We start from the raw sequence: 23,218 nt of genomic DNA, 5'->3' as shown, positions 1-23,218 counted from the left end.
CTTTTTTGCACAGGACAATCTTAATTTCATTTTACATTATTTAATTCTAATTTATATCCGCATTTGGTGATCTAACTCTACTGTCAGAAGAATGTCTTTTAGAATGGTTCTGACCCAAATGGATTCTGAGACTTTTGATTTCTGTGTATCTGATCCTGAATACTCTTTTTGATGTTACGGTGCTTCTGTCTTTCCCATTTCTTTGGAACACTGTGCATTCTCTGTCACATTCATTTCCATCACCTTTGATTAGCCATGTTTCTGTGATACCATGCACCTGTAGGCATCATATTTGACTGGTAATGTAATGTGTTGGCATCATCCTTGTGTATTTTGTTTCTATTGCCCCTAGCAGTATAGGCACCTAATTATCTGGTCCTTTGCTTTTCAATGTTTGATAACAGTTCATTTATTTATAGTGTATATGTGATTCTTTCAAAAAGAACATCTTAGTTCTTTTGCTATTGTAAAGATTATAATGTTGAAGTGCAGAAAAATTCACAGTAAGACTTCCACTTCTAAGACTACAACCAGTTATATAATGGGGGAGGAATATAATTCAGAGCGAGTTATCATTCATTACTTACAGGAAATTCAAAAGCAGCACTGTTTCTGACCGTCAGAAAATATTTAACAGCCCTGATATTAATAACAACTGGGGGCAAGCAGTGATTGTTAAAGAAGACACCTGGTAGAAGAATGTCAGTATTGCTTAGATGGTTCAAGCAAAATAATTTGAACCTCTTAAAGAACCAGATGTGAAATTTGTTCTTTTGTGTTAAAGGCTTCTTGTTAATGAAACATGATTTCTAAAGGTTTAAGTATGAATATGTGTGTGGAGTCCACTTCAGAATACATTGTGAGACAGAACAATGTTATAAAGGGAAAGTATTATGGCCAAGAGTTTAAGAAGCCTCTATCCTCTATAACCCTGTTGTTTGTAGTCTTCTCATTGAAGAAGGGCAGAGGGAGCTATATTTCCCAGTGGGCATTGGGGAAAGATTGATAGTTTATTTCCTGGGTTATGAAGCACAGCTGTTAGCAGTTAAACTGTATGTGAAAGCATAAAAGGGAGCTGCTATCACAGTTCTAGGGCTTTTGTGTGAAGGACATTTCTTTGTGCTGCAGGTTTGTTTGCCAAACACATGTGGTGAATATGAAATAAAAGAGACTGGAAAAGCAAAAAGGACACTTACATCTGAGTTTGAAAACTTTATGTACAGTCAGTGCTCTTATGTTGGGATATAAGGTTTTCTTATGACTTGATGACATTCTGGGATATGGTGAAACTTTGGAGTTCTTGAAGAGCATTCCTAAAGCATTACCCATCTGCTTATCCTAGAGGAGCAGCTACAGAACCCTGGCCAGCTTTTACCTGACACCCCAAATTGTCATTTTATCAAAGAAAGTTAGAAGCTGAGAGCAATCTTAGCAGTGTGATTCTAATTCACATCAGGTACTCCAGTGTTTGGACAAAGGATTTTTGGAATCTTGAATTTCTGAAAACATGTGTGAGGTTGAAGATTATATTAAATTTGGCAAGCTGTGGTCAAATGTCAGTTTGTGTGGTCAGGAACCGAAATTATTCAGTTAATACTTATCTCTTATTGGGGATCTCCAATATATACATTTGCTAGGATTTGCAAGATATAGCCAAATGAAGCTGTGGCACAGATATGATTGCTCAGTTAAAAGAGAGATTGTTATAATGTATAGAGAAAGGCAGTATCATTTAAATGAATCAAGCTGCATTAAAAATGCAAAAATACTATTTGTTCAAATACTCATTTGTTAAGTTTTAAACCTCCTCAGGAAATTAAAAAGCTGGACCATTCTGGAATCTAGGTTTATAGTTAGAAAAGCTAAAATGCTCAGGATTATATCTATATTAAAGTCAAGGTCTAGAGGATTCTCATCTTAATCAAAGGAAGCAGGGCAAACTGGTATAGAATGAGGGATTAGCAGAATGGTACCTGGGGAAAAAGATTCCATCTCCCGTTTTGATGGAGAGAAAACAGTACATGTCCAAAGTGGCTTGTAAAGACTAATATAATGAGGCACATGCTTTTTAAAGATAGTTACAGAGGAATAGATATCAGCTTTTCAAAGCTTTCTGTATTATGACCAAGAGATATGTGCTTTTGGACCAATTGACCACTACTTTTGTACCAAGTGTCAAACTATTGATTTCTGCAAAGGCTCCACAACTGTTGGAGGTGACTCCTCTTACCTGCCATCACTGCCTAGCTGCTGTTCTTTGCGATTTGGCTTTTCCAAAAGGCCATCTTGGAGTGCATGACGTATTCGAAGACAAGCTCTCCACCCTGAATGATGTGCTTCAAAGTAGTTTTGACTTGCATGTGATCATGATTGATGAGATCCAATACAAGCAACAGACATTGACTGACAGATCAATATTGCAGACCTTGGTCAATAGCAATGAATCTTTGAACTAATTTTGTGAAATACTTGCAGCTCTTAAAAGGCATGATTTCATTGGAAAGCATAATTTTGCAAACAAGTACAAACAATAAAATAATCCCATTAACAGACTGAATATGTCATCCTTGGTGATTTTTCTGAAAATTACTCTTTTGTTCTTCAGGATGTTGCACAATGATTTAATGTGACCAGTGGTATATTTTCATCCAACTGTCTGCTACTAAAATATGACTGTCTTTTTGAACATTGTGCTTCTTTCAAGTTTTTTTTATTTCTCACATTGACCCACATCAGATTGAGACAACTGTAAAATCTCCATTCATCTGTATCATTATGTAGGGGATTTTGGAATCCGGGCAGAGTGAATTTCTTTGCAACATCTCATGGATTAAATGATTCAAAGGAGCACAAAAACACTGTAGCAAACCCAAGTATTCAGTATTCAGCAGCCTTGTCACTACCAAATCATGACACCAGAACATCTATTTCTTGAAAAGAGAACATACCCCTACTATACATAGCATTCATGTACTCCACAGTGAAAGAATGAGAAGATGAATGTAGTATGTTAACAGAGAGATTCAGTTGGACTACATCACTCAAAAGCAACATGCACTGGGCACAGCATTAAAAATCAATCTGCGTGAAGACATAGTCAAATAACTTAGACTTTCAAAAATAATAGTTGACTGAGAAATGGTTAACTTTTGAAGGTATCCAGGACTTTATCAACATAGAATATGACTGAAAATGTTGGTTTGGCTATGCTGGACGTTTTCCAAAACACATCCTCCCTCCAGCAGGACCTGCTCACTCGATCTCATATCCTAGAATTGTTAATATGATTCTGATATCTAGGTACTATGTTTTGACAGTTGCAGAGCCTTTAACAGTAGCAGAAAGAATACTTTAAGTCAGAAGTCGACATGTATTAAGTCTCACAGATATTATACAATTGGACAACAGAACCCAAAGGAGAATCTACTGGATGAGACCTTTTTGTGCAAAGACATATTTTGGCTTTAGGTAATGGATGTCAAATGCTTTTTAGTGTATTCAGAACCACACTCGTTTTTGTTGCGTTTTCTTAAATGTTGACCCTCTGCCATAATATTGTTGGTCATACTTTACATATTAAACTACCAAAGGTCCCACTTTGTAATTGTCAGTGATAATACATTAGAGTCAGTTGAATACTGTATCTCATACCAAAAAGTATTAAACAACCCAATTGTGTCTTTTTGAAAGGATCATATTCTGATTCTGAGGATGGCAGGTAGTCAAGAATCTGAGATTAACTACTGTACACTCCCTAGAACCCTGGCAGAATCCACTAGATCAAGTGGTGATTTAAAACCAGGAATCTGAAACTTCCAGGGAGAGAAGTGAACTCTGTGTAGGATGACAACAGCAGGACAGAAAAGAGGACCCTGTGCGGGACAGTGTATGGATCCTGTGTGTGTCAGTGGATGGACCTTGTGTAGGATGATGACCGCAGGGCAGAACAGAGATCCCTGTGAGGCAGTGAATGTGGGATCACATTCTGTGTGAAACAATGGGTTTTTGGGAACAGACCCTGTCTAGGCAAGTAACGGTAGATACATTTTCATTTGGTAGTCTTTGTTCTGAGAGGCCGGTAAGCAATTCAAGTGGCCTGCAATTGATAGAGGAATTGAAGAAGTCTAACCAGTAGCTCAAAGAAAAGCCTACACTTTTGTTTTGGTACTGGCTGTTCTGTGTTCCTACACTGTAAATAAAAAGCACTTTTTGTAACTTTTTGTAAATGTCTGCATTTGTGTCTGTTTTCCTGCGACCTGCCTATCCAAATATTGATATATATATATGACATTCCAACCCCCAGGTGGGTCATAATATCTTAAATACCGTATATGAAAAATTAATATTCATTGGTTCTTCAACCTGAAAGACAATTTGGAAATGCAAAGAGTTTTGACATTGCACCAAGGCTGTGGCTGTCGCAACTGTAGATTGGAAGTTACAATGTCTTTGAAGACAAATGAAAAACTACCTGAATATTGGTGTGAAAGGTTTTGTTTCAAATCCCCTCTCCACACAACAAATGTATGCAATGTTCAGGAATATTTGGTATGGTCATGCCAACATTAGTTTGCTTTTGCACCCACATCATAAGAACTTCAGAAACGTACCAAAGGAGAGGAGTCCATTCAGCCCATTTAGCCCATTTGATTGCAATAGTTAATTCTTCTAAGGATCTCATCCAGCCATTTCATGAAAGAAGGTGGCATATCAAATTCAACAGCCTGATAAAGTCATTTGTTCCAGACCCCTACCTGCAGACAGCTGGGTTCCACCTAGGATGTATTTCTGTATTTTATGTATATTATGTGACATTGGCTAGAGGAAAAAAAAAAACGTTCCGAGACCTACATGTATTCAGAAATACCGAAGTTTCTTCTATTAATGAGATGGGCTTTAATGCACTGGAGTGGAATTGTCATACTGTAATAAAAACGCCATGTTAAGAGGCTTCCTGTGCTATTGATACTGATGATACAATGACATTACTTGGCAGAGCTATAAAAGAAGCTGTCTTGAACTGATTGCAAATTGTTTTTTAATGTGATAAAAAATACAACACTGTAGAAGAGCTGAATGCAAAATAACGGCAACATAAACGTTTTACCACTATACACTTCCCTGGAGGTAAGTGAGATAGACAGCCAGAAGAAAACGAGAGGCACTGATTCTATTTGTATTTAAAATCACAGGATGCTGTCACTTTCCTATTTCATTACATAGAATTATCCAGTGTAGAAGCTTCACATCACTTATTTGTGAATGCAACAGAAAAATGTACTCAACATCTCCATCTTACGAATTAAAGAAAGAAGAAGTAGGCTAATAATGCAAATGACATAGTTATTTAGAAAGAAGTTTTTGAAAGACTTATTTTGATAATGCTGTCTGTCATTCTTATGTTTTGTTGTCTCCACTGGTGTTAGGAACTTACATGGTAATGTATGCAGGAGAGTGAGTTTGACATTGCAGCCAGTGAATATTCTTGCTTTGCTTAGGGTAAACTCCTAACAGCAAACTATTTTTTTTTGGCACTTTTGAATACAGACTGACCTAATTACTGAAGAATATTTTAGCTGTCAGCATGTCTTTAACAAATGGTTCAGAGTTAACTGTTTAGTGTTTTTATTTTCTCTTTAGTGTTCTCTTCTGACAATTTAATATTGGTAGCAAACAGAAGTCTGTACAATATCTGGTTGAGATACAATTTAATACTTGATTTCTAACAGAAATCACAATAGTATCGTGAATAATAATTTGTTTCATTTGCCAGCAAGCTGTTATTATTAGTGCCTGCATACAGATTCCACATGGTCCTCTTACTATATAACCTTTTATTAGTTTAATTACTTCAACTCAATAAGGACTGCAGGTCAAAGAGAGGGCAAATGATTTGTTTAAGTGGTCAGCAAGTTCTGTCCTTAGGGTTATCAGGTTCTGTGTTGGTCTTTTGGTCTCACGTGCATTCTGCATACAGTAGGTGTATGATCCACTAATGCATTTCTTTATATTTTTGTTTCTGATGAGGATACTCTTGTTACTTCTTAAATTTTTGTTTGCAAGAATAATATGTTTTCTAAAGTATTATTCACTAACATGTCACCACTAATGCAAAGAAAATTCACCATTAATGTTATTATGTTTACAACTCTATTTTTAATGTTAGTAGCAATAACCAAAACTGTCTCTTTGAAAGCTGATCTGCAGTATTATAAGAATAAGGAACAAATAATAGGTTTATTCCATGCTGAAAAGAGAAGAAAGAAAACACAACGTTTCGGCCGTGGAGCCTTCTTCAGGTGTGAGAAAGACAGGGCACCACCTGAAGTCTGGTCCTCACACCTGAAGAAGGCTCCACGGCCGAAACGTTGTGTTTTCTTTCTTCTCTTTTCAGCAGGAATAAACCTATTACTTGTCCCTTTGCAGCCTACGCATGATGACACAGCTACCCACCTGAACTATTGTAAGAATAATATCACTAGTTAGAATTCTGAGCATTCATCATCACTTTCCCTTCATGAATTCCCTTTAAACTACTATTGTTTTCTTTCAACTACTGTATAATTTTCTTTAAACTACTGTGTATTTTTTTTTGTAAAATGTATTAGGAGGAATTAAAATTATTGTATTAGGATGTTTGAGAGATATGCATTGATTTTTTCCTGTGTGTTAACTGGTATTAGCAAATCAGTGATTTGAAAACGGGCTTGATTAGAATTAGAATCAGTAAATATAATCTAACCATGTGTTTAGGAAATTAATTTACCCTCTCTGCAAAGGTGAAAGGGTTTTCTGTCTTTACTCCATGTGGAGATACAAAATCTGCTCCAGAAATAAAAGTGTTAATTTCTTTTGTCATCTCACCCACTCTGTGACTACATCATTTTAATTATTGTACAGTTTGATATGATTATGATATTGATTTGTTTGATTATGATATTTGTCTGATTAGGATGTTGTGATATCGCTATTAATCACTGTACTGTTTGGAAGCTTTAACAAAAACTTGCTTTTAAAAGTGGCTGCAGATAGATATATAAACAATGTTAATCTATTATACGTTTTCTGTTTCCTTTTCAGGAAATGGCTCAAATGGGAGGTTTTGGGCGAAGGTATATCAAAGCCTTTGTTAGTGGCTTCTTCATTGCTGTGCCTGTCACTGTGACTGTGTTAGACCGCCTTGCTTATGTGGCACGGGTGGAAGGGGCGTCAATGCAGGTAAGATTTCTCTCCCTTCCTTTGTGACATGTGCAGGACAATTTCTTCCTGTGGCCATTGTTGTCTTGCATTTAGGTTTTAGATAACAGAAACAGATAAAAATGTGCATTATAGGAAATTAATATATCCATTAACATTCTTTCCATTTGTAGCACAGATAATTTAACATTTCAAGTTTCCAAGGCTTTTTAAAGGCTTTATTCTTAACTTTATTAGAAGTTAACACTAGGGTAAGAATAATATCTACCAACTGTGTTGATAAAATCAAAATTCATGAAACCTGAAAAAGTGTTTACTTCCATGTAAGATGCAGACATGCAAAGATTGAAAGCCCTATGGTTAATGTTTCCCACTTAATTATCTAGCTTTCACAATTTAAAGATGTAAAAAACATGCATCTCATACCCTTGCTAAGATTAAATGTCCTTAGCATAGCTTGTGGCATGTGCAAGATATATCTTTAAGTGTAATGGGAGCTTTAGAATTTTAATTACAATTCAGTCTGATCTTTTTAAAACTTATTCCCAAATTGCATACAAATCTGAAGGTGACTTAGTTCCCTTAAAATCTTTATTTATTGTAGATCTGTTCTACAGAGACATGGTTCAGAAGCTAATAATCTTCACACAGGAAAATTTAAAACTTGTATCTGCTTACTCCTTTCTGTGTACATATAATATTAAAGGGCTAAAGTAAATCACTGTACCAGAACATTCTTTCCCTTCTGTGAGTGATTTATTATGCACGTCTTTAGAAGAAAGGCTGTATAGTCTTGGAGAATTTTGAGGGGAAACAGCATGAAGTCCTTAAGACAGCATATCGTACTACCTGCTGGCATGTGGTTGTCAATATGGCTTCAAGTGTTCGTTGTTGGGTTCTTGAGAATTTGATTCATAGTACACTTCTGAAAATGAAACTTATATCATGCCACTTCACGCTGAGCAGAAAATTAAATCTTTGGTATGACAGAAGCACAAGCAGGCTGCAGTGTTACCCTAAATGCTCTTTTTTGTCTTATGACTGGTAGGTAGAACTCATTACTAATTTTTCATCCAGAATCAGCTGTTTCGACACTGTGTGAGGGATCTTTGAGGTTGGAATTTATCATTCATCATTCTGGATGGATCAAAAGATAATTGCTTTCCATTTTGCCACTGTTTATGACAACAGTTACTATTATTACTGGATCATGCTGATCTGGCATTTTGGGTACTGGTTTCAACTATATTTTAGACAGCCTGTGTCAGTTAACATGACATGAGTCTACAGATGGTAGCTTTTTATTGTAATGGTATTTTTATGTCTCTCTGAGTATCTTTTGATAAAATAGTGGAGTGCATGTACATTTTTGTGCCTCATACAGCACAGTTAAGCTTTAGAAAGTTTTCATTTTCTTTGTATTTTGTATTGTTTAATTTACAGTGTTTCCTGCATACTGCATTACATTATAAAGAAAACACATGGACACTTTCCTAACTGCACACATTTACTGTACCGAGATAGTTTTTGTTTATTGCACAAGGTTCTGCATTGTTGCCTTAAAGTGTTAAAAGCATTTTCTAGATCATTCTGTTTTTATAATCACTCAAGATTTGGTAAACAATCTTGAAAATATCAGAAAAATTTTACAACAATGATTGGTCTTTGTAATAACTGAAATATAGAAATATACCAGCTTTATGGATTATACATATCTAATGTTCAGAAAAGGCACTATTACTTATGTGTACCTGGAATGGTCTTATGTAAAAGACCTTAAGTGATGTTTTTTAATCGATTTTGTTAGGAAACACATGTGTCCTAGCTAGAAAAACAATTTAAATGTTTTATTACAGCAACTAAATATTGAATTAAAAAACGTTTTAGACATTTTGAATGTTTTTTGTCTGGCATTATTCATTTCATAGGTGAATGTAAAGTCATCCCATTGTAGTACTGCAGTACTTTTTAACCTTTTATTTTCCCAATATGCTTAGTCTTAACTATAGAGTTACGGTACGTAACTGCTCTTACGAAACATGCTGTGAAAGGCAACAGATATCAGTAATTCTATCATCTGCATTTTTTTAAATGTGTGCAAATATATAGACTGAATGTAAAGATGCTACCTGGAGTGCATTCAAGAGATGGACTCTACTGACACTGCTTGTCAGTAATGCAACAAGTTGAACAATGATCTCACTTTTGATGTTGATCCTCATAAATATTCAGATTACTATCTTAGGAGGAAGCCAAGCAACACATACATTGCAGTAAAGATATGCAATTTCCAAGTAATCAGTAATAACACCTTTTCGCATTCTCTCCTACAGTACGTTCACCAAACAGGTGTTGTTTATTCCTTCAGCAGCGAGCTGAAGTTTAGCTGTTAATTAACCTCTGGAATGATAAAAAACATGTTCATTTCCGAATAGATTACTTCTCAGCTGCAAACTGTTGTTCAAGGCTTAGAACAGAGACTGAGTGTTTTCTCAAAAGAGAAATTTAAATTGATTTCGTAAATCAATAAATAAAATATAGGCTATGTGTGTATTTTATTTAAAATATCTGACTTGACATACTTTGTGTTTCCAGTAAATGTTTTTACTGTGTACACTGGTACAATATGGCTGACTTAAACATAATATTGTGAAAGATGGGTCACAGAACAGGATTTTGTTTTAATTTAATTTTTGTGGCATATGCACTGCATAAACTGTACATTTACTGATATTTGAAAGATTTCTCTATAATTCTGGGTATTGAACCCTGATTTATTTTTATAATTGTTGTGTAATGTTTTCTGACAGCAAGATATGACATCTAATTTTACAGACCATAATTCATCACTTTTTTCATCCTGAAACAGACATTAATTTTTCAGTTAATTATTTATTCACATATTGGCTCAGGAAGGACTATCTATTTTGCATCTTGCCCTATAGGCTATATCTTATATCCAGTAGCCTCATACTATTGATTGTAGCTAACAGACACAACTAAAAGGGAAAACGTAGTCTGGTCAGTTTAAAACCATGTTTTTTTATAGGAAAACTAATTGTCAGTGCTCCTATGCTGTTGCCATGGAAACCTGTCTGGAAGAAGTTGTGTAGAAATTATAGTGACAGTAAATATGCTTCTGGCTTCTTAAATTTCATCACTCTAGGATTCATTTATATAAGCAAAAAATTATTATAAAACAATGAAACAAATATCTAAACAACTTTTTACAAGCAGTAGACATGCTTGCGTTATTATTTCAAGAAATAAATCAACAAGAATATGTGTCAAGTTTTCTTCCACAGCATACCTGGCCTTTTCGTTTTTAGGGTAATGTAATAGGAACAGTTCACTTCTAAAGGTCAGATATAGGGCTACCTGTGCTTTGATCATGCAACACTGGAACTAAACATGTTTAGGAGGCTATTAAACAAATGTGAGACAACAAATTGTAATCCCTGTCTCTCTCTCTCATCCTAGCCTTAATCCCGCATCAGCAGGGTCCGCTTGTCGGCACACCCATCTCCATTTGGTGGTTTGAACCAAATCTTTGAGCTGACGTTGCCATTAAATGCGACTCCAACCGGCGCGTCGCTCTGCCTGCCGTCGGAGGGGTGGAGAGAACAAAGTAATGTAGCTAATTCATAGAGGGGGATTATTAGGAGGCATGGGAATTTTGGCCAGGACTCCGAGGTTACACCCCTACTCTTTTCGAGAAACACCCTGGGATTTTTAATGACACAGAGAGTCAAGACCTCGGTTTTACATCTCATCCAAAAGACGGCGCTTGTTTACAGTATAGTGTCCCCGTCACTATACTGGGGCATTAGGACCCACATGGACCGCAGGGTGAGCGCCCCCTGCTGGCCTCACTAACACCTCTTCCAGCAGCAACCTTTGTTTTTCCCAGGAGGTCTCACATCCAGGTACTGACCAGGCTCACACCTGCTTAGCTTCAGTAGGTTGCCAATTGTAAGTTGCAGAGTTACATGGCTGCTGGCTCAAATTGTAATCCCTGTAACATTTGTATTTTATCTTGTATGTAACTTATTGGCAAAGATATTTGCATGTCATCTGAATCCTATTGAAATGTACTGGTAGGATCAGAAAATGCATGTCCTGAACTATTTTAGTATACAAGGATGTATTAATGAAGTATTGTTTTCATGAAACTTTATTTACAGAAATTCACCCTCACAACCCGACATGTCAAAGTCTGACAGAAGTATCTAATTGGCAATTTTCCCAAAGACTCCATATACCTGAGTGTCTAGTTTGCTTAACCTATTTTTTAGAATTGGTATGAAGTCTGGTCTGGAAGAATATCTTGCTTCTACAAACAGAAATATAATGGAGTTTAGATCATAATTCTCAGGAGGAACTAACTAAAAAGCCTGTCTATCAATTTTACAGTAACTGGTTTGTGGTACTCAAGTAGGTCAAAGTCAAGGACTTTATCTACGAGATTGCTTTGTCTAAATTTAAATGAACAGCTGTTTCTGGAAAAGCAGCAAACTGGAGAAATCCAGATTTGTGGTTTTGTAACTGTGAAACTGTTATAAAGGAACTGATCTGGCTAGGATGCCCAATTTAAAGTTTTTTTGAAAATCTGTTATCTCAGAAATTTGAAGGTGAAATTATATGGATATTTACAACCCTGTATCTTGCCAATAAGGTAGAAGTGAGCCTAATACTTTTTTCTTGGATTTTGGACATGTAGAATAGTTAAAAGGGTTAAAACAACTGGCCTTTGTTAAATGTACTCTGTACAGCTGGAATGCTTGCCCATAGCACTCTGGACACTTTCCAACAGATACATATTAAAAGACTACAGGCCCAAAAGAGACTAATCATACTCTTTCTGGATGCCTGGTGTTAAGCTGTTTAAGTACATTACCTACAAGAATAGGCAGTACTTTAGAGATAAAGCACTCATCCATCAATTTGGTAAACAAGCATAAAAAATGTAATTCATATGTATGGCATTGTTTATTTGTTCCATTTTACTGTTTTGCATGCTGAATTAGACCACAGGATTTTACAGAAGCTAATTAAAGCCGCATAGAAAAAAGTCTTTATTGAATTCCTATTTGTACTACTGTATTTATTTAGCAGATTCCTTTAACTAAGATGTTTTACATTCAAATTTCAGTTCTATAACTGTATACACCTGCTGCAAATATAGTAGTTGTAGCAAATGAGGTGAAGGATTTTAATACAATACTCCTTAACAGCAAATATAATAATATTAATTTTAAAATGCATTCTTTCATTTTTAGTTCTGTTAGCTGTGTTTACTACTGTATGGAAGTATGCTAGCATTTGAAAGGAGATCCAAATCCTTCTCCTGATTAAATGAAATGATACATTTATACTGTAGCTTGCAAAATCCTAATCAAAGATGATAATATTATGAAAGTCATTTACTTTTATCTGTTTTTCTCATCTCTCTCACCCCCATTCCTAGGTTTCCATAATAGCCTTAATAGTTATACAAACAGTGTCGGCCAGTAGTAAAGATTTGACAACTGTTAGCATGATTAATTTGTGCTTTGCTGTAGAGTTAGTATAATACATTTTATCTTGATTAGCCCATAATCATTACATAATTCACAGCTTTTAATCTTTGCAAAGAGTGGTGCAGTTGATTTATTTTAATGTAAAATCAGGGTGTTATTCAAAAGAGATTTATACTACCTTACATTTTGTCACTTGCTTTGTCAGCATTAGCATTACATCATCTTAGCATTTCTAGTTTAATTGCTGTTTAAAGCGCTTTGAGTTCCTTTGGGATGACACGTGCTATATAATAGCAAGCAATTGTAATTTATTATTAATTCTATATTGAGACAAAAATAGCAACAAACACTAGCATGTGTATAGAACTTTGTACCCTAAAGGATCACACATCAAGGGGAACCCATTTTAGCCACATACAGTACAGCTTTTATGTACCAGCAACCCCAGTACACTGCAGATCAGGCACAGAAGTGATATATTACTTTACCATTTGAACTGAGGAAAACATTTAGACCAGATTTGTTGAGCCAAAATGTCAGGGTAAACATCCTTAGTCCAGAACATTGCCATTGAGTTTCACATCTCATCTGAAGAATGGCACCTCTTTCAGTACAGTAGCTCTGGTCACTGGGGCATTGATCTGGGAAATTGTGGTTCACAGGGTAGAGTGCCACCTACCGGTCCATCACAAAGCAATCTTTCCTAGTTCTGACCAGGTCCAGCCTTGCTTAGTTTCTTAGATTTTACAAGATGTCACAACTGGATTCTGTTCTTAATAGTTCATATATGCTGTATATATAAGGGAATGTCAAATAACATCTAAAAACAAATTGTGTTGGAGCGAATGTTTTCAGAGGAGGGGGAAAAGGTGGAGGAAGTTGAAGAGTGGAGCCTCCTCAGCTAGTGCCTTTGCATGGAATCTGTGGCAGGAGCACCAGATGGTGTGTGAGGAATGATGGAATAGAAACCGAGAGAACCTTCAGCCAAGCTGTGTTGGAAGCCTTTTGCTTTTGTTAAAACACAACTGGTGAAATAATCTGATTTAGAGATTAACAGAACAACAGAATGCATTAGTTAAATGTCTTTTTTTGTTTTGCTTTTGAAAATGAAAATATAATTTGAGGTGATTTGCATTGGAACATTCTTATACACTGAAAGTGTAAGACATCAATTAATTGTAAAATGATTAATAAGCACAAATTGTATGAGATATTCAAATTGCCTTCTTCAGTTTATAAAGAGGACAGAGTCCCTTGTTGAAAAACAATTAGTCTCAACGTTTAGGCTCTTTACAGTGCAGCAAAGATGGTTATTAGTGACAGCTTGTCGGTTATCGAAAACTAACAAATTTTCCAATTTTGGAAGGTTAGCACATTCATATTCATTCTACAATTGTACATCTTACAGTAACACTGCTCATTTTATCCATGAAAATACAAGTGGATGTTTATTACTGACAGTATACCTCAGCCACTGAAAGCTATCATTTGGATCTGCAGACTGCAGGAAGAGGGAGAGTTGTGAGAGCCTTTGCTTAGGGGAGGAAGATGAAATATACTGATGGAGTTTCTATAATTGCCATTCACTAGGAAGGGGAAGGTTTCACCCTTGAGTGAAAATCACAGTCAATTCATGTAGAATAACTGGTAGAAATATAAACAAAAGCACCTGAGGCAGACGGATTGTTGGGAAGCCTGAAGCTAATTACTTCCCAGCCAACACTCAACTTATTTCATTCCCATATCAGATCGACGGTGTCAGAGGAAATTTTGAGAAATTGGTTTGCTTAGAAGGGTTGCATTTAAAAGCAGTTCTTCAGGCTGGACACTATCATAAGTGCCTAAATTACACTTTAAGACCTTCTACGGGGTCAAAAAAGGGGAATAGAGAACAGTCACATGTCCGTGTGACCAGCATTGCACATTGCAAAACAGGGCCATCATTGTGGACAGGCAGGAGTGAAAAAGAAAAGACGTTAGTGATACTTTTCTGGTGCTGCACACAAACTTCACTACTTGAGTTCCCTCATTAACAAACAAAAGAAGAGACCTTAATTTTAAGGAAACCTGTGGTATTTTTTATATTTGTAATTTTCCTAATAGATCCATAAGGCAAAACTATTACTCTTGGTTGTACTTAAGTACATTTTTAATAGGGACCAGGTTGAGTTCTTTTTAGTATTAGTATTGTGTTGGCTTACCTGGGTAAGAGTATGTACTGTACCTTCTGTAAATACTTCTGAAAGTAAACGTCTCAGTTTAGTAGCATTGATCAGTCCTGGTAATTGACTGGGGAAGATTGGTTGGGGTGTTTTGGGCTAGTCACTCCAGTTGTGAATAGTCTGTAAATATCAGTTTGTGTGAATTGTCTTCCATATTTGTAATTTGGTTAATTGTCTATTATGCTATTTGGTATTTTATACCACATTGCTCCTTGGAAAATTAAAACTAAATGTGACCTTGCTCAATGGCTTGACCAGAGGGATTGCAGTTTCATAATTTGCTTGTACCTAAAGTAGTGTCAGTGCTGAATAATGTTTAACCTCTATTCAATACTACTATTTACTTTTATAAGAATTGTAGTAAGCTATAGAAAGACAATGTTGCTTTGACAAAAATACTATTGTTTTGTTCTTAGTCAAACCATTTTGCCGATTTTGAATATGCTCTATTTGAGGGTTAAACATAACTTTTTGTAGGCACAACATAATGAACTGAGCAGTACTTGAAAACATATTCTCTTTTATGATTCATTTTCAGGAAGTCTTCTCTGACTGTGTGCGTATTCCCATATTCCTGTTACTTGCTTCTTCACTATTGGTTTTATAGTAAAATAAATATTTAATTTGCTTGGACTTAATGTCACGCACGACATCCCTCCCTAGAGGGCGCTCCACTGCTCTCATTATTGTTCGTGTGATTTAGCTCTCCAGGTGTACCCTTTTAGCGTTATTATTTAAAGACCAGCTCCTCCAGTCCTCGGGGCTCATCATTAGGGTAAGATGTCGCGAGGCCCGCCTAGCACCAGGAAACCCTTCGTCCGTCTCCTGAGGGCATAGGCCTCATCCCCGACACCTCCCGTTTCCTGAGCCCGGGGTCTGGAGGATCTCTCCCCGTCACCCTTGGACCTCCATGTCTCGTCTGTCCGTGTGCTCCCCCCTCCCGGGGATTTTAACTTTGTCGCGTCCCAGGATGGATTTCTAGTTGATGGACTCTTGGACTGTGCTTTGACCTCCCCTTGGACCCGTTTGGATTTGGATGTCGTTTTGTCTTCCCTGTACACTGTCTCACGGACTGTCACTATTATTTTGTGCACTATTAAACCCCTGTGTGTTCCTTTTTACCACGCCTCCTGTTTTCTCCAGCTCTTACCGCATCGCATAGGGTCTTCTACAAGATCTGACACGGATTCCAGTCCGTGTCCGTTACAGAATGATGAGCCTACGCTAGACCCCGCGAGCGGTAATCTGGAACACCCGGACCCTCATCTGGACCTTTTTCTTTTCAAGATGCCCTTCCTGTTTTCCTGTCAGATCCATTCCTGTTTCGCTGGACAAGGTATTTTTTGTGGATTTTTTTTTCTAAAGGAATTCTTGGATTTTTTTTTCCTGGACCGTTTTGTTTCTTCGTTTTTTTTCTTTCCCCGTTGGAACTATTTTGAGAGTGGACAGCCCTACCGTTTTGTATATAGTATTCTCTGGTTTTATCTCTTGTGTATATAGTCTGTGCTTGTGATTCTTGTTGATAGTATTGCCCTAATTTTTAATTGTGTAGGGCGTCAGGAGCCGCCCTTGAAGGGGGGGGGGTACTGTCACGCCCGACATCCCTCCCTAGAGGGCGCTCCACTGCTCTCATTATTGTTCGTGTGATTTAGCTCTCCAGGTGTACCCTTTTAGCGTTATTATTTAAAGACCAGCTCCTCCAGTCCTTGGGGCTCATCATTAGGGTAAGATGTCGCGAGGCCCGCCTAGCACCGGGAAACCCTTCCTCCGTCTCCTGAGGGCATAGGCCTCATCCCCGACACCTCCCGTTTCCTGAGCCCGGGGTCTGGAGGATCTCGCCCCGTCACCCTTGGACCTCCATGTCTCGTCTGTCCGTGAGCTCCCCCCTCCCGGGGATTTTAACTTTGTCGCGTCCCAGGATGGATTTCTAGTTGATGGACTCTTGGACTGTGCTTTGACCTCCCCTTGGACCCGTTTGGATTTGGATGCCGTTTTGTCTTCCCCGTACACTGTGTCACGGACTGTCACTATTATTTTGTGCACTATTAAACCTCTGTGTGTTCCTTTTTACCACGCCTCCTGTTTTCTCCAGCTCTTACCGCATCGCATAGGGTCTTCTACAAGATCTGACACGGATTCCAGTCCGTGTCCGTTACACTTAAGTAAATAATGTGAGTTATTTTTCTTTTACTCACATCCTTAAAATGTTATCATGCCCTCTTTTTATTGCTAAATTCTGAAGTACAAGATTCAAATTATATTAAAAAGAAAACAACACTTTAAAAATGTCTTAAATTTTGTTAAGCTTTCTTTGGAAACAGTGATCTACTGTACCATTGTCTAGAAAACATTAAAAACATTAGTGAAGTTAAAGTCTTATCTGTAGGGAAATTTCTGTTCCATAGTTTATTTTAGAGGAAATTTAGTTTTGCGGATATAAAAATATTTGAGTGTAAGTTTCAGTGATTTTCTGTATTACATGAAATATCACATAGTGGTAATGAAAAAAAATCATGTTTGAATCTGCCTGAGGTTGAGGAACCACCTAAAGAAAATAAAAAAGCAAAACAAAAACTTGAGTACAATTTTCTCAAAGGAAAAATAATAGTATTTATAAAAGAAATGCAATATTATTTTTATCATTATTTACAAGCCATTGATTGACTTCTAAAAAATATATTTAATTAATTATTCAATGTCAATTAATATTAGCTGTCTTTTTTGTTACGATAAAATGAAATGTATGTGTCATGCAAGAATTGTTTGATATACATAAACAAGCACAACAAAACTATCAAAGTTAATGATGACATTGGAAATCTTACTGCACCTGCTGCTGCTTAATGGTAGGAAGAATTGAGTTTTTTTTTCTTAATAATGAGATGTTACTTAAGTTGCAATATGGTGCAAATGTGGATTGCATAATAAATACAATTTTACCAGTTTGTGTGGAGATTACAGGTTTAAATCCAAGATGTGAAACTTGCCTTCTTTGGCCTTTCTGAGGTAGAGTTGAGTGAATCTAATTGTAAGACAATCTTTTTCCACTTACAGGTCAATAGAAAGCTGTTAGTATTTGAATACAAGAAACATTACAGACAATATATATGATAGTTAATAAAGATGAAATATTCCATAAATTAAAAAAATATGTATTTGTTTATAAGTTATAATAATTAGTTTTAAATTACATGTATTCGTTTTAAAGCAGTCTTTTAAAACGATTTATGTTTTTTTTTATTCTTAGTGAATCATCAAACCTCAAGTCCCATTTAATGATTTTACAGCAATTAATATTATTTTTTAACATGCAACATCTGTGTTGCTTTCAAAGGAGTTATGGATCTTTTACTGATGCTTTGATTATGATATGAATCTTATATAATCTTTAAGAACATGACTAAAACAGGGAATATTTTAGTCAATGTCTTTGATATCAAAGAATAATATCTTCTATATGACAGCTAGATCTCATTTTATGACTGATTAATTCAATGTGATCTTCTGTTCCATAAAATGACTTCATATCTTCTGTAAATTAACTTGTTTGCTAAAGTCCTTTCTAAGAGTTCTGTACTAAAAGCTTATATATTTGATATTATCACTAAAGCCCAGGGAAAAACCTGTTTCCTTTCCATTAAAAAATATGAGAACATATAAAACTCAAACATGCATTATAGTGGCATACTTTTGAGAAAGGAATGTTGACTTAAGCAAAAGATTTTACTTTGTTAAAGCTCTGCTCCCATGTGAAATGTGAGGCAAAGGCTGAAATCTATGTGCTCATTTTTTTTTTATTTCAGTGAAAAACTTTCCGTTTGATCCCAAGTGGTATCTTAGATCTCTGCTTCATTTATAACAGTGTCACTGAATTGTCTTGAAAAGTTCCATCTAGGATCAAGGATGATGCATTTGAGCAGAGACACTGCAAACAGTATTGCATTGCAAAACCATTTTGAAACACATTTTGACTGTAATGACTGCAATTGTTCCTCAATATAGAATCAAATCCTCAGATGTATTTAACTGGGCTTTTTCTTCAACACTATTTAATTTTTCCATGCTTTGCTTGATCCAAGAAAATTTGCAATTCTGTTTAAAGGCTATTGTACTCAGGCACAAGTGTGATCAAGTTAGTGTGATAGCATATTTAAATCGGTAGACATACAGAAGTCACAGAGGTTTTCAGTGCATATTGATCATTAAAATGTTCTTGTGTTGGAGTCTAGGGAGATAAAAGTAGTAATGCCAAGACCTCAAGTGAAATCCAATGTCAGTGTAAGAAAGATAAGCTTTTGAAAAGAAAGTTTTTAAAGTAATAGTAGAAATTATACAACAGGCATTCTTTTTTAATATTACATAAAGAAAAAAAATGTACATATACTGTGTATACTGAAGAGGCTTACATTCTTTTGTTTTGTGCAAAGGATTAACCGTTAGAAGCAATTAATACTCTCTATGTATTCTTTTTTAAAAATCTGTTTTAAGGAATCAGGGTGTCTGTCTTTGTATTTTGTGTAAATTGTATATATTTTAATAGGATTCTATGGAACTTTTATGTCAAGAAGAGCCAAGACCTGTTAAGCAACAATGTGAAATAATTTCAAAGTTGGTTTGCATTGTTTGATTAGCAAAATACACAGTAATTTAAAATGTATTTACAGTATGCACATTAAATAGTGGGTGGCAGTGATTCTAAATTCTTCTAAATTCTAAAAAATCCATATTCATATTAAATTGGTGGAGTGCACAAAGCCATTTTCTTACAGAGACATCTACAGTAGTTTGTTCTCTTGTGATTTGTATTATGCACAAAGTTTTCCCATAATGGATCACCTCAATTTGGAACTCGCAGACTTCTTGACATTTCTTTTCCCCATAGTTGACAAATCTGTTTGTTAGTCAGGCATAAAGTGGAAATTAGATTCAATAACATAAAAGCAAAATAAAAAAAAAATCACACAGAAGACATTCAGTAGAAGTATTCATCATCGTGGTTATGCACTAACTACAGGAGTGTGAATAAAAGTGACCTTTGTGATTTTTTATTTTAAATATTTATGACAAATATGCCTTGCTCTGTGCAGCACTAGTAAGATAACAGCATTTTAGTCTTCAAACATTTTGGCTCACTCAGATTTACTTAAAATGTGTAAATTGTTCTCCTTGATATTTGACTTTTATGCTTCATAATGTACATGTTACACAGCTGTTCTCTCTGTGAAATAAAACCTTTATCAGTGTGACAGTTCTTCACTTTTAAGATATCTTTTACCCCATTTGTGTAACTAATGACATGCCATGAAGTTGATTTTGGGTTCTCATCTGTTGACTTGGCTACAATAAACTGTATACAGGCTTTTGTCATCAACCATGGGTTTTCCAACATTGTGTAAAAAACAGAAACCTGCTGTTGTACAAGACTCTACAGAAATAGCTGAAAGGCGGGATAACATCATCCAGAATAGCCACTGGACCATAAGTAGAATGTAAACTCTTAAACCCCCATTCGTGGTAATAACATGGCTGGACTCAGACTGTAAAACCTTCTGTAAAAGTGTTGCATTTCAGGGCACTGTGGGAAATATGCCTTACAGTATGCGTATCTCCAGAAATTGCCTTTTTTTTGTTACAATTACATTCATACATCCCTATAATGGACTTCCTTCATCCATAGTTTCTATATTGAGAGTTAATCTTCTCAACCGCAAGACACGTGCTCATACATTGTTTTGACTTAGGACACTTAAAAAGCATGTGGCTTTTCCACCAACCTGTGATTCTGATGTCATCTTGCCATTCTTCCAAGTTGGTCTGACAGCTGGGCTCTCAGTTTTGTATTTTTCATACTAGTGTGCCCACCTGATTTTAGTGCTCTCTTAAGTAGATTCAGAGTTTGTTTGCTGTTTCTTAATGCCAGGATTCAAGGTAAATAACATCACATTATACTGTTATTTATAATTTAATTTATATGTAGGATTATAATTCCTATTATTGTATGTTTACATTTAAAGGTTGTATCTGCAAGTTTTGTTACCTTTTGATGAGTGTAACCCAAACCATTGTAATCTATCTTCCTTTTTCCAATATACTCAAGTGTTCTAGGACACTCAAGGGTTTTTGGAATCCTAATCCCTGTGGCTGGCATGAAAAACCCGTTTGTCTTCCCAAGAAGAATTGCTTTGAAAATGTTCCAGGTCAAGTGTTCTTGTTTCTTCTGCAAGAGGCTCTGAATAATTGATATTAACAATTAAAACAGTTCTTTAAAATGTCCTTTGCTTTATATGATCTATAAGCTCATTGTTATATAACACACACAATGTGGCAAAGAAGTCCAGTTTTTTAAGAACAGGATGCACTGTGTTACAGCCTTGTATGACTCTTCTTAGACAGCTGTGAGAACTGAAGTTGACAAATTCTGCACAATTGAATATCTGCAGATGAATCTTGTAATTGCCCAATAATGATCAATTGCATTCTCTTTGGATTTTTATGATAGCGATCTGTTCTAGCTAAAGCAATTTACTGTACAAGAGGGCTTCTTGGAAGTGAGTGTAAATGAATATATAGTATGAGAAATAGTTACGTGCATTGTGCATAGTGTGTAGTGCCCATTGAAACACTGTGAACTAAAGTCTGAGCAAACCTGTTTCTTATTAAAAAGTGTCTTCCATCATTTCTTGGAAACTTTAATAAGAACTAATGTAATTTCCAAGCAAATGCACAAAATGGGGTTGGGGTATACAAAGTAAAAAAAAAAGAAGAACATGTCCAGAAAAAGCATATATTCACTGACCTGTACAGGCAAATATGTTCTTGTGATGATTTACCTTCTTTTGGTCATTTTGGTCACTAACTCATTGACTAATGGAAAGGATTTGTCTACATGAAACAGCACACATCTTTTCCATTAATCAATGTGTTAGTGACAAAAAATGAACAAAAGAACATGATTTAAGATTAATGTAGATGTACTTACTGTACTGTACTGTACATTTCACTTGTTCAGAAAAGTATGTAACCAGAATGTTCTCCTCTATACAGTAGCTATGGCTGCGCTACTCATTTTTTCCCAAGATATCAGAGCAAGACACCTTTTAGTCCCCCAACAATAATCATTGCCATCAAATCTAAAACCTTTTAAAATATTAATAATATTTTCTATTATGAGAACAGTGATAAACCACATTTACCATCATGACCATTATCAAGTCTACAGCAGCTAAAGCTAACTGTAGCAAGTGTGCCATTAGATAGTGTAAATGTGCTGAGAAGCAATGCCAAATACTGTATATTTTTAAAGTTGTACATGTTTGTGCATCCAGGTCCCTCAAATAACCAAGATAACACTTACATTTTGGAAAACAATTTAGCATGACTTCACCGGCCTTAAAAGATCAATGCATTTTGGTATTTGACCTTTTCTTTGCTCTTAATGTTACCCTCACTTGAGCACATTAAAAGGTGAATTGCTATTGCATGTTGACCCAGATTCCTGTTCTTGGCTCCCAGGAGCCATCCATTGTGGCATCTGCTTCTGCACTTTTGTGGGTGCAATTTTAGCAATTATAGTCTCTTCATTCACCATTTAATAGGTGTTTTCTGCACCCCGCTAAGATGGTTCCTCTTACAATTATCTGTTAATTGGAAAACTGTTGAGCGTGGAATAATGCAGAACTCATAACAAAGTTATTTTGTGATAATGGAATTTATGTATCAGGGATTTATCTTAGAAACTGTCACCTGTACTTGCTTTTTAATATGAGTGCCCATCTTGCTTTTTGTGTATTCTCTTTGTATCGTTTTATCTTTTGTGTGTTGTTTCTAATAACAGTAACACACATTTTGCAAATTAATAGCATTTCAGGTGCAGTCTAATTTGCTAAATAATGATCAGGGAAAAGTCAACATCTGACTTATTTTTTCAGTATTCAGATGAATCTATAAATATGTTCTTGTTAATAATCATCAGGGTTGGGGAAAATTCAGTTACTAAAAATGGCAAACAAAGGAAGGCAGAGATATGCTGTCTTTGTTATTTTTTAATTCTTCAGATTCATAATATTGATTTATATTTCTGATCCTTCATGATGCTGTAGAAGTGGCAGAGCAAATTTTAAATTTTAAAAAATAGGATTCAAGACTCAGTAAGCACCTGGAAAGTACCATTTAGAAGTGCAGAATGTTATATACAGGTGGCAGAAGTATACGATATAAATATAAAATGGGAAACTGATATCAAGAAGTTACCTATGGGAAGGCATTGGTGCTAATGTGAAC

At 35.8% G+C, this 23,218-nt stretch overlaps 1 protein-coding gene across 2 annotated transcripts in view; it reads left to right on the top strand.

Annotated features, from left to right (window-relative positions):
* immp2l (inner mitochondrial membrane peptidase subunit 2) overlaps positions 1-23,218 on the top strand; it is a 447,639-nt gene that overhangs the window by 27,426 nt on the left and 396,995 nt on the right. For both annotated transcript variants that reach the window (XM_006633412.3, XM_015352689.2), the window contains exon 2: positions 7,081-7,218. In XM_006633412.3, coding sequence (XP_006633475.1) covers positions 7,084-7,218 — 135 coding nt within the window. In that variant the 5' untranslated portion in view covers positions 7,081-7,083. The remainder of the gene's footprint in view (positions 1-7,080; positions 7,219-23,218) is intronic.

Source organism: Lepisosteus oculatus, chromosome 7, assembly GCF_040954835.1.
Source record: "Lepisosteus oculatus isolate fLepOcu1 chromosome 7, fLepOcu1.hap2, whole genome shotgun sequence".
Classification (NCBI taxonomy): domain Eukaryota; kingdom Metazoa; phylum Chordata; class Actinopteri; order Semionotiformes; family Lepisosteidae; genus Lepisosteus; species Lepisosteus oculatus.
The sequence above is the reverse complement of the archived record's forward strand: the minus strand, read 5'-3'. Positions and strand labels throughout refer to the sequence as shown.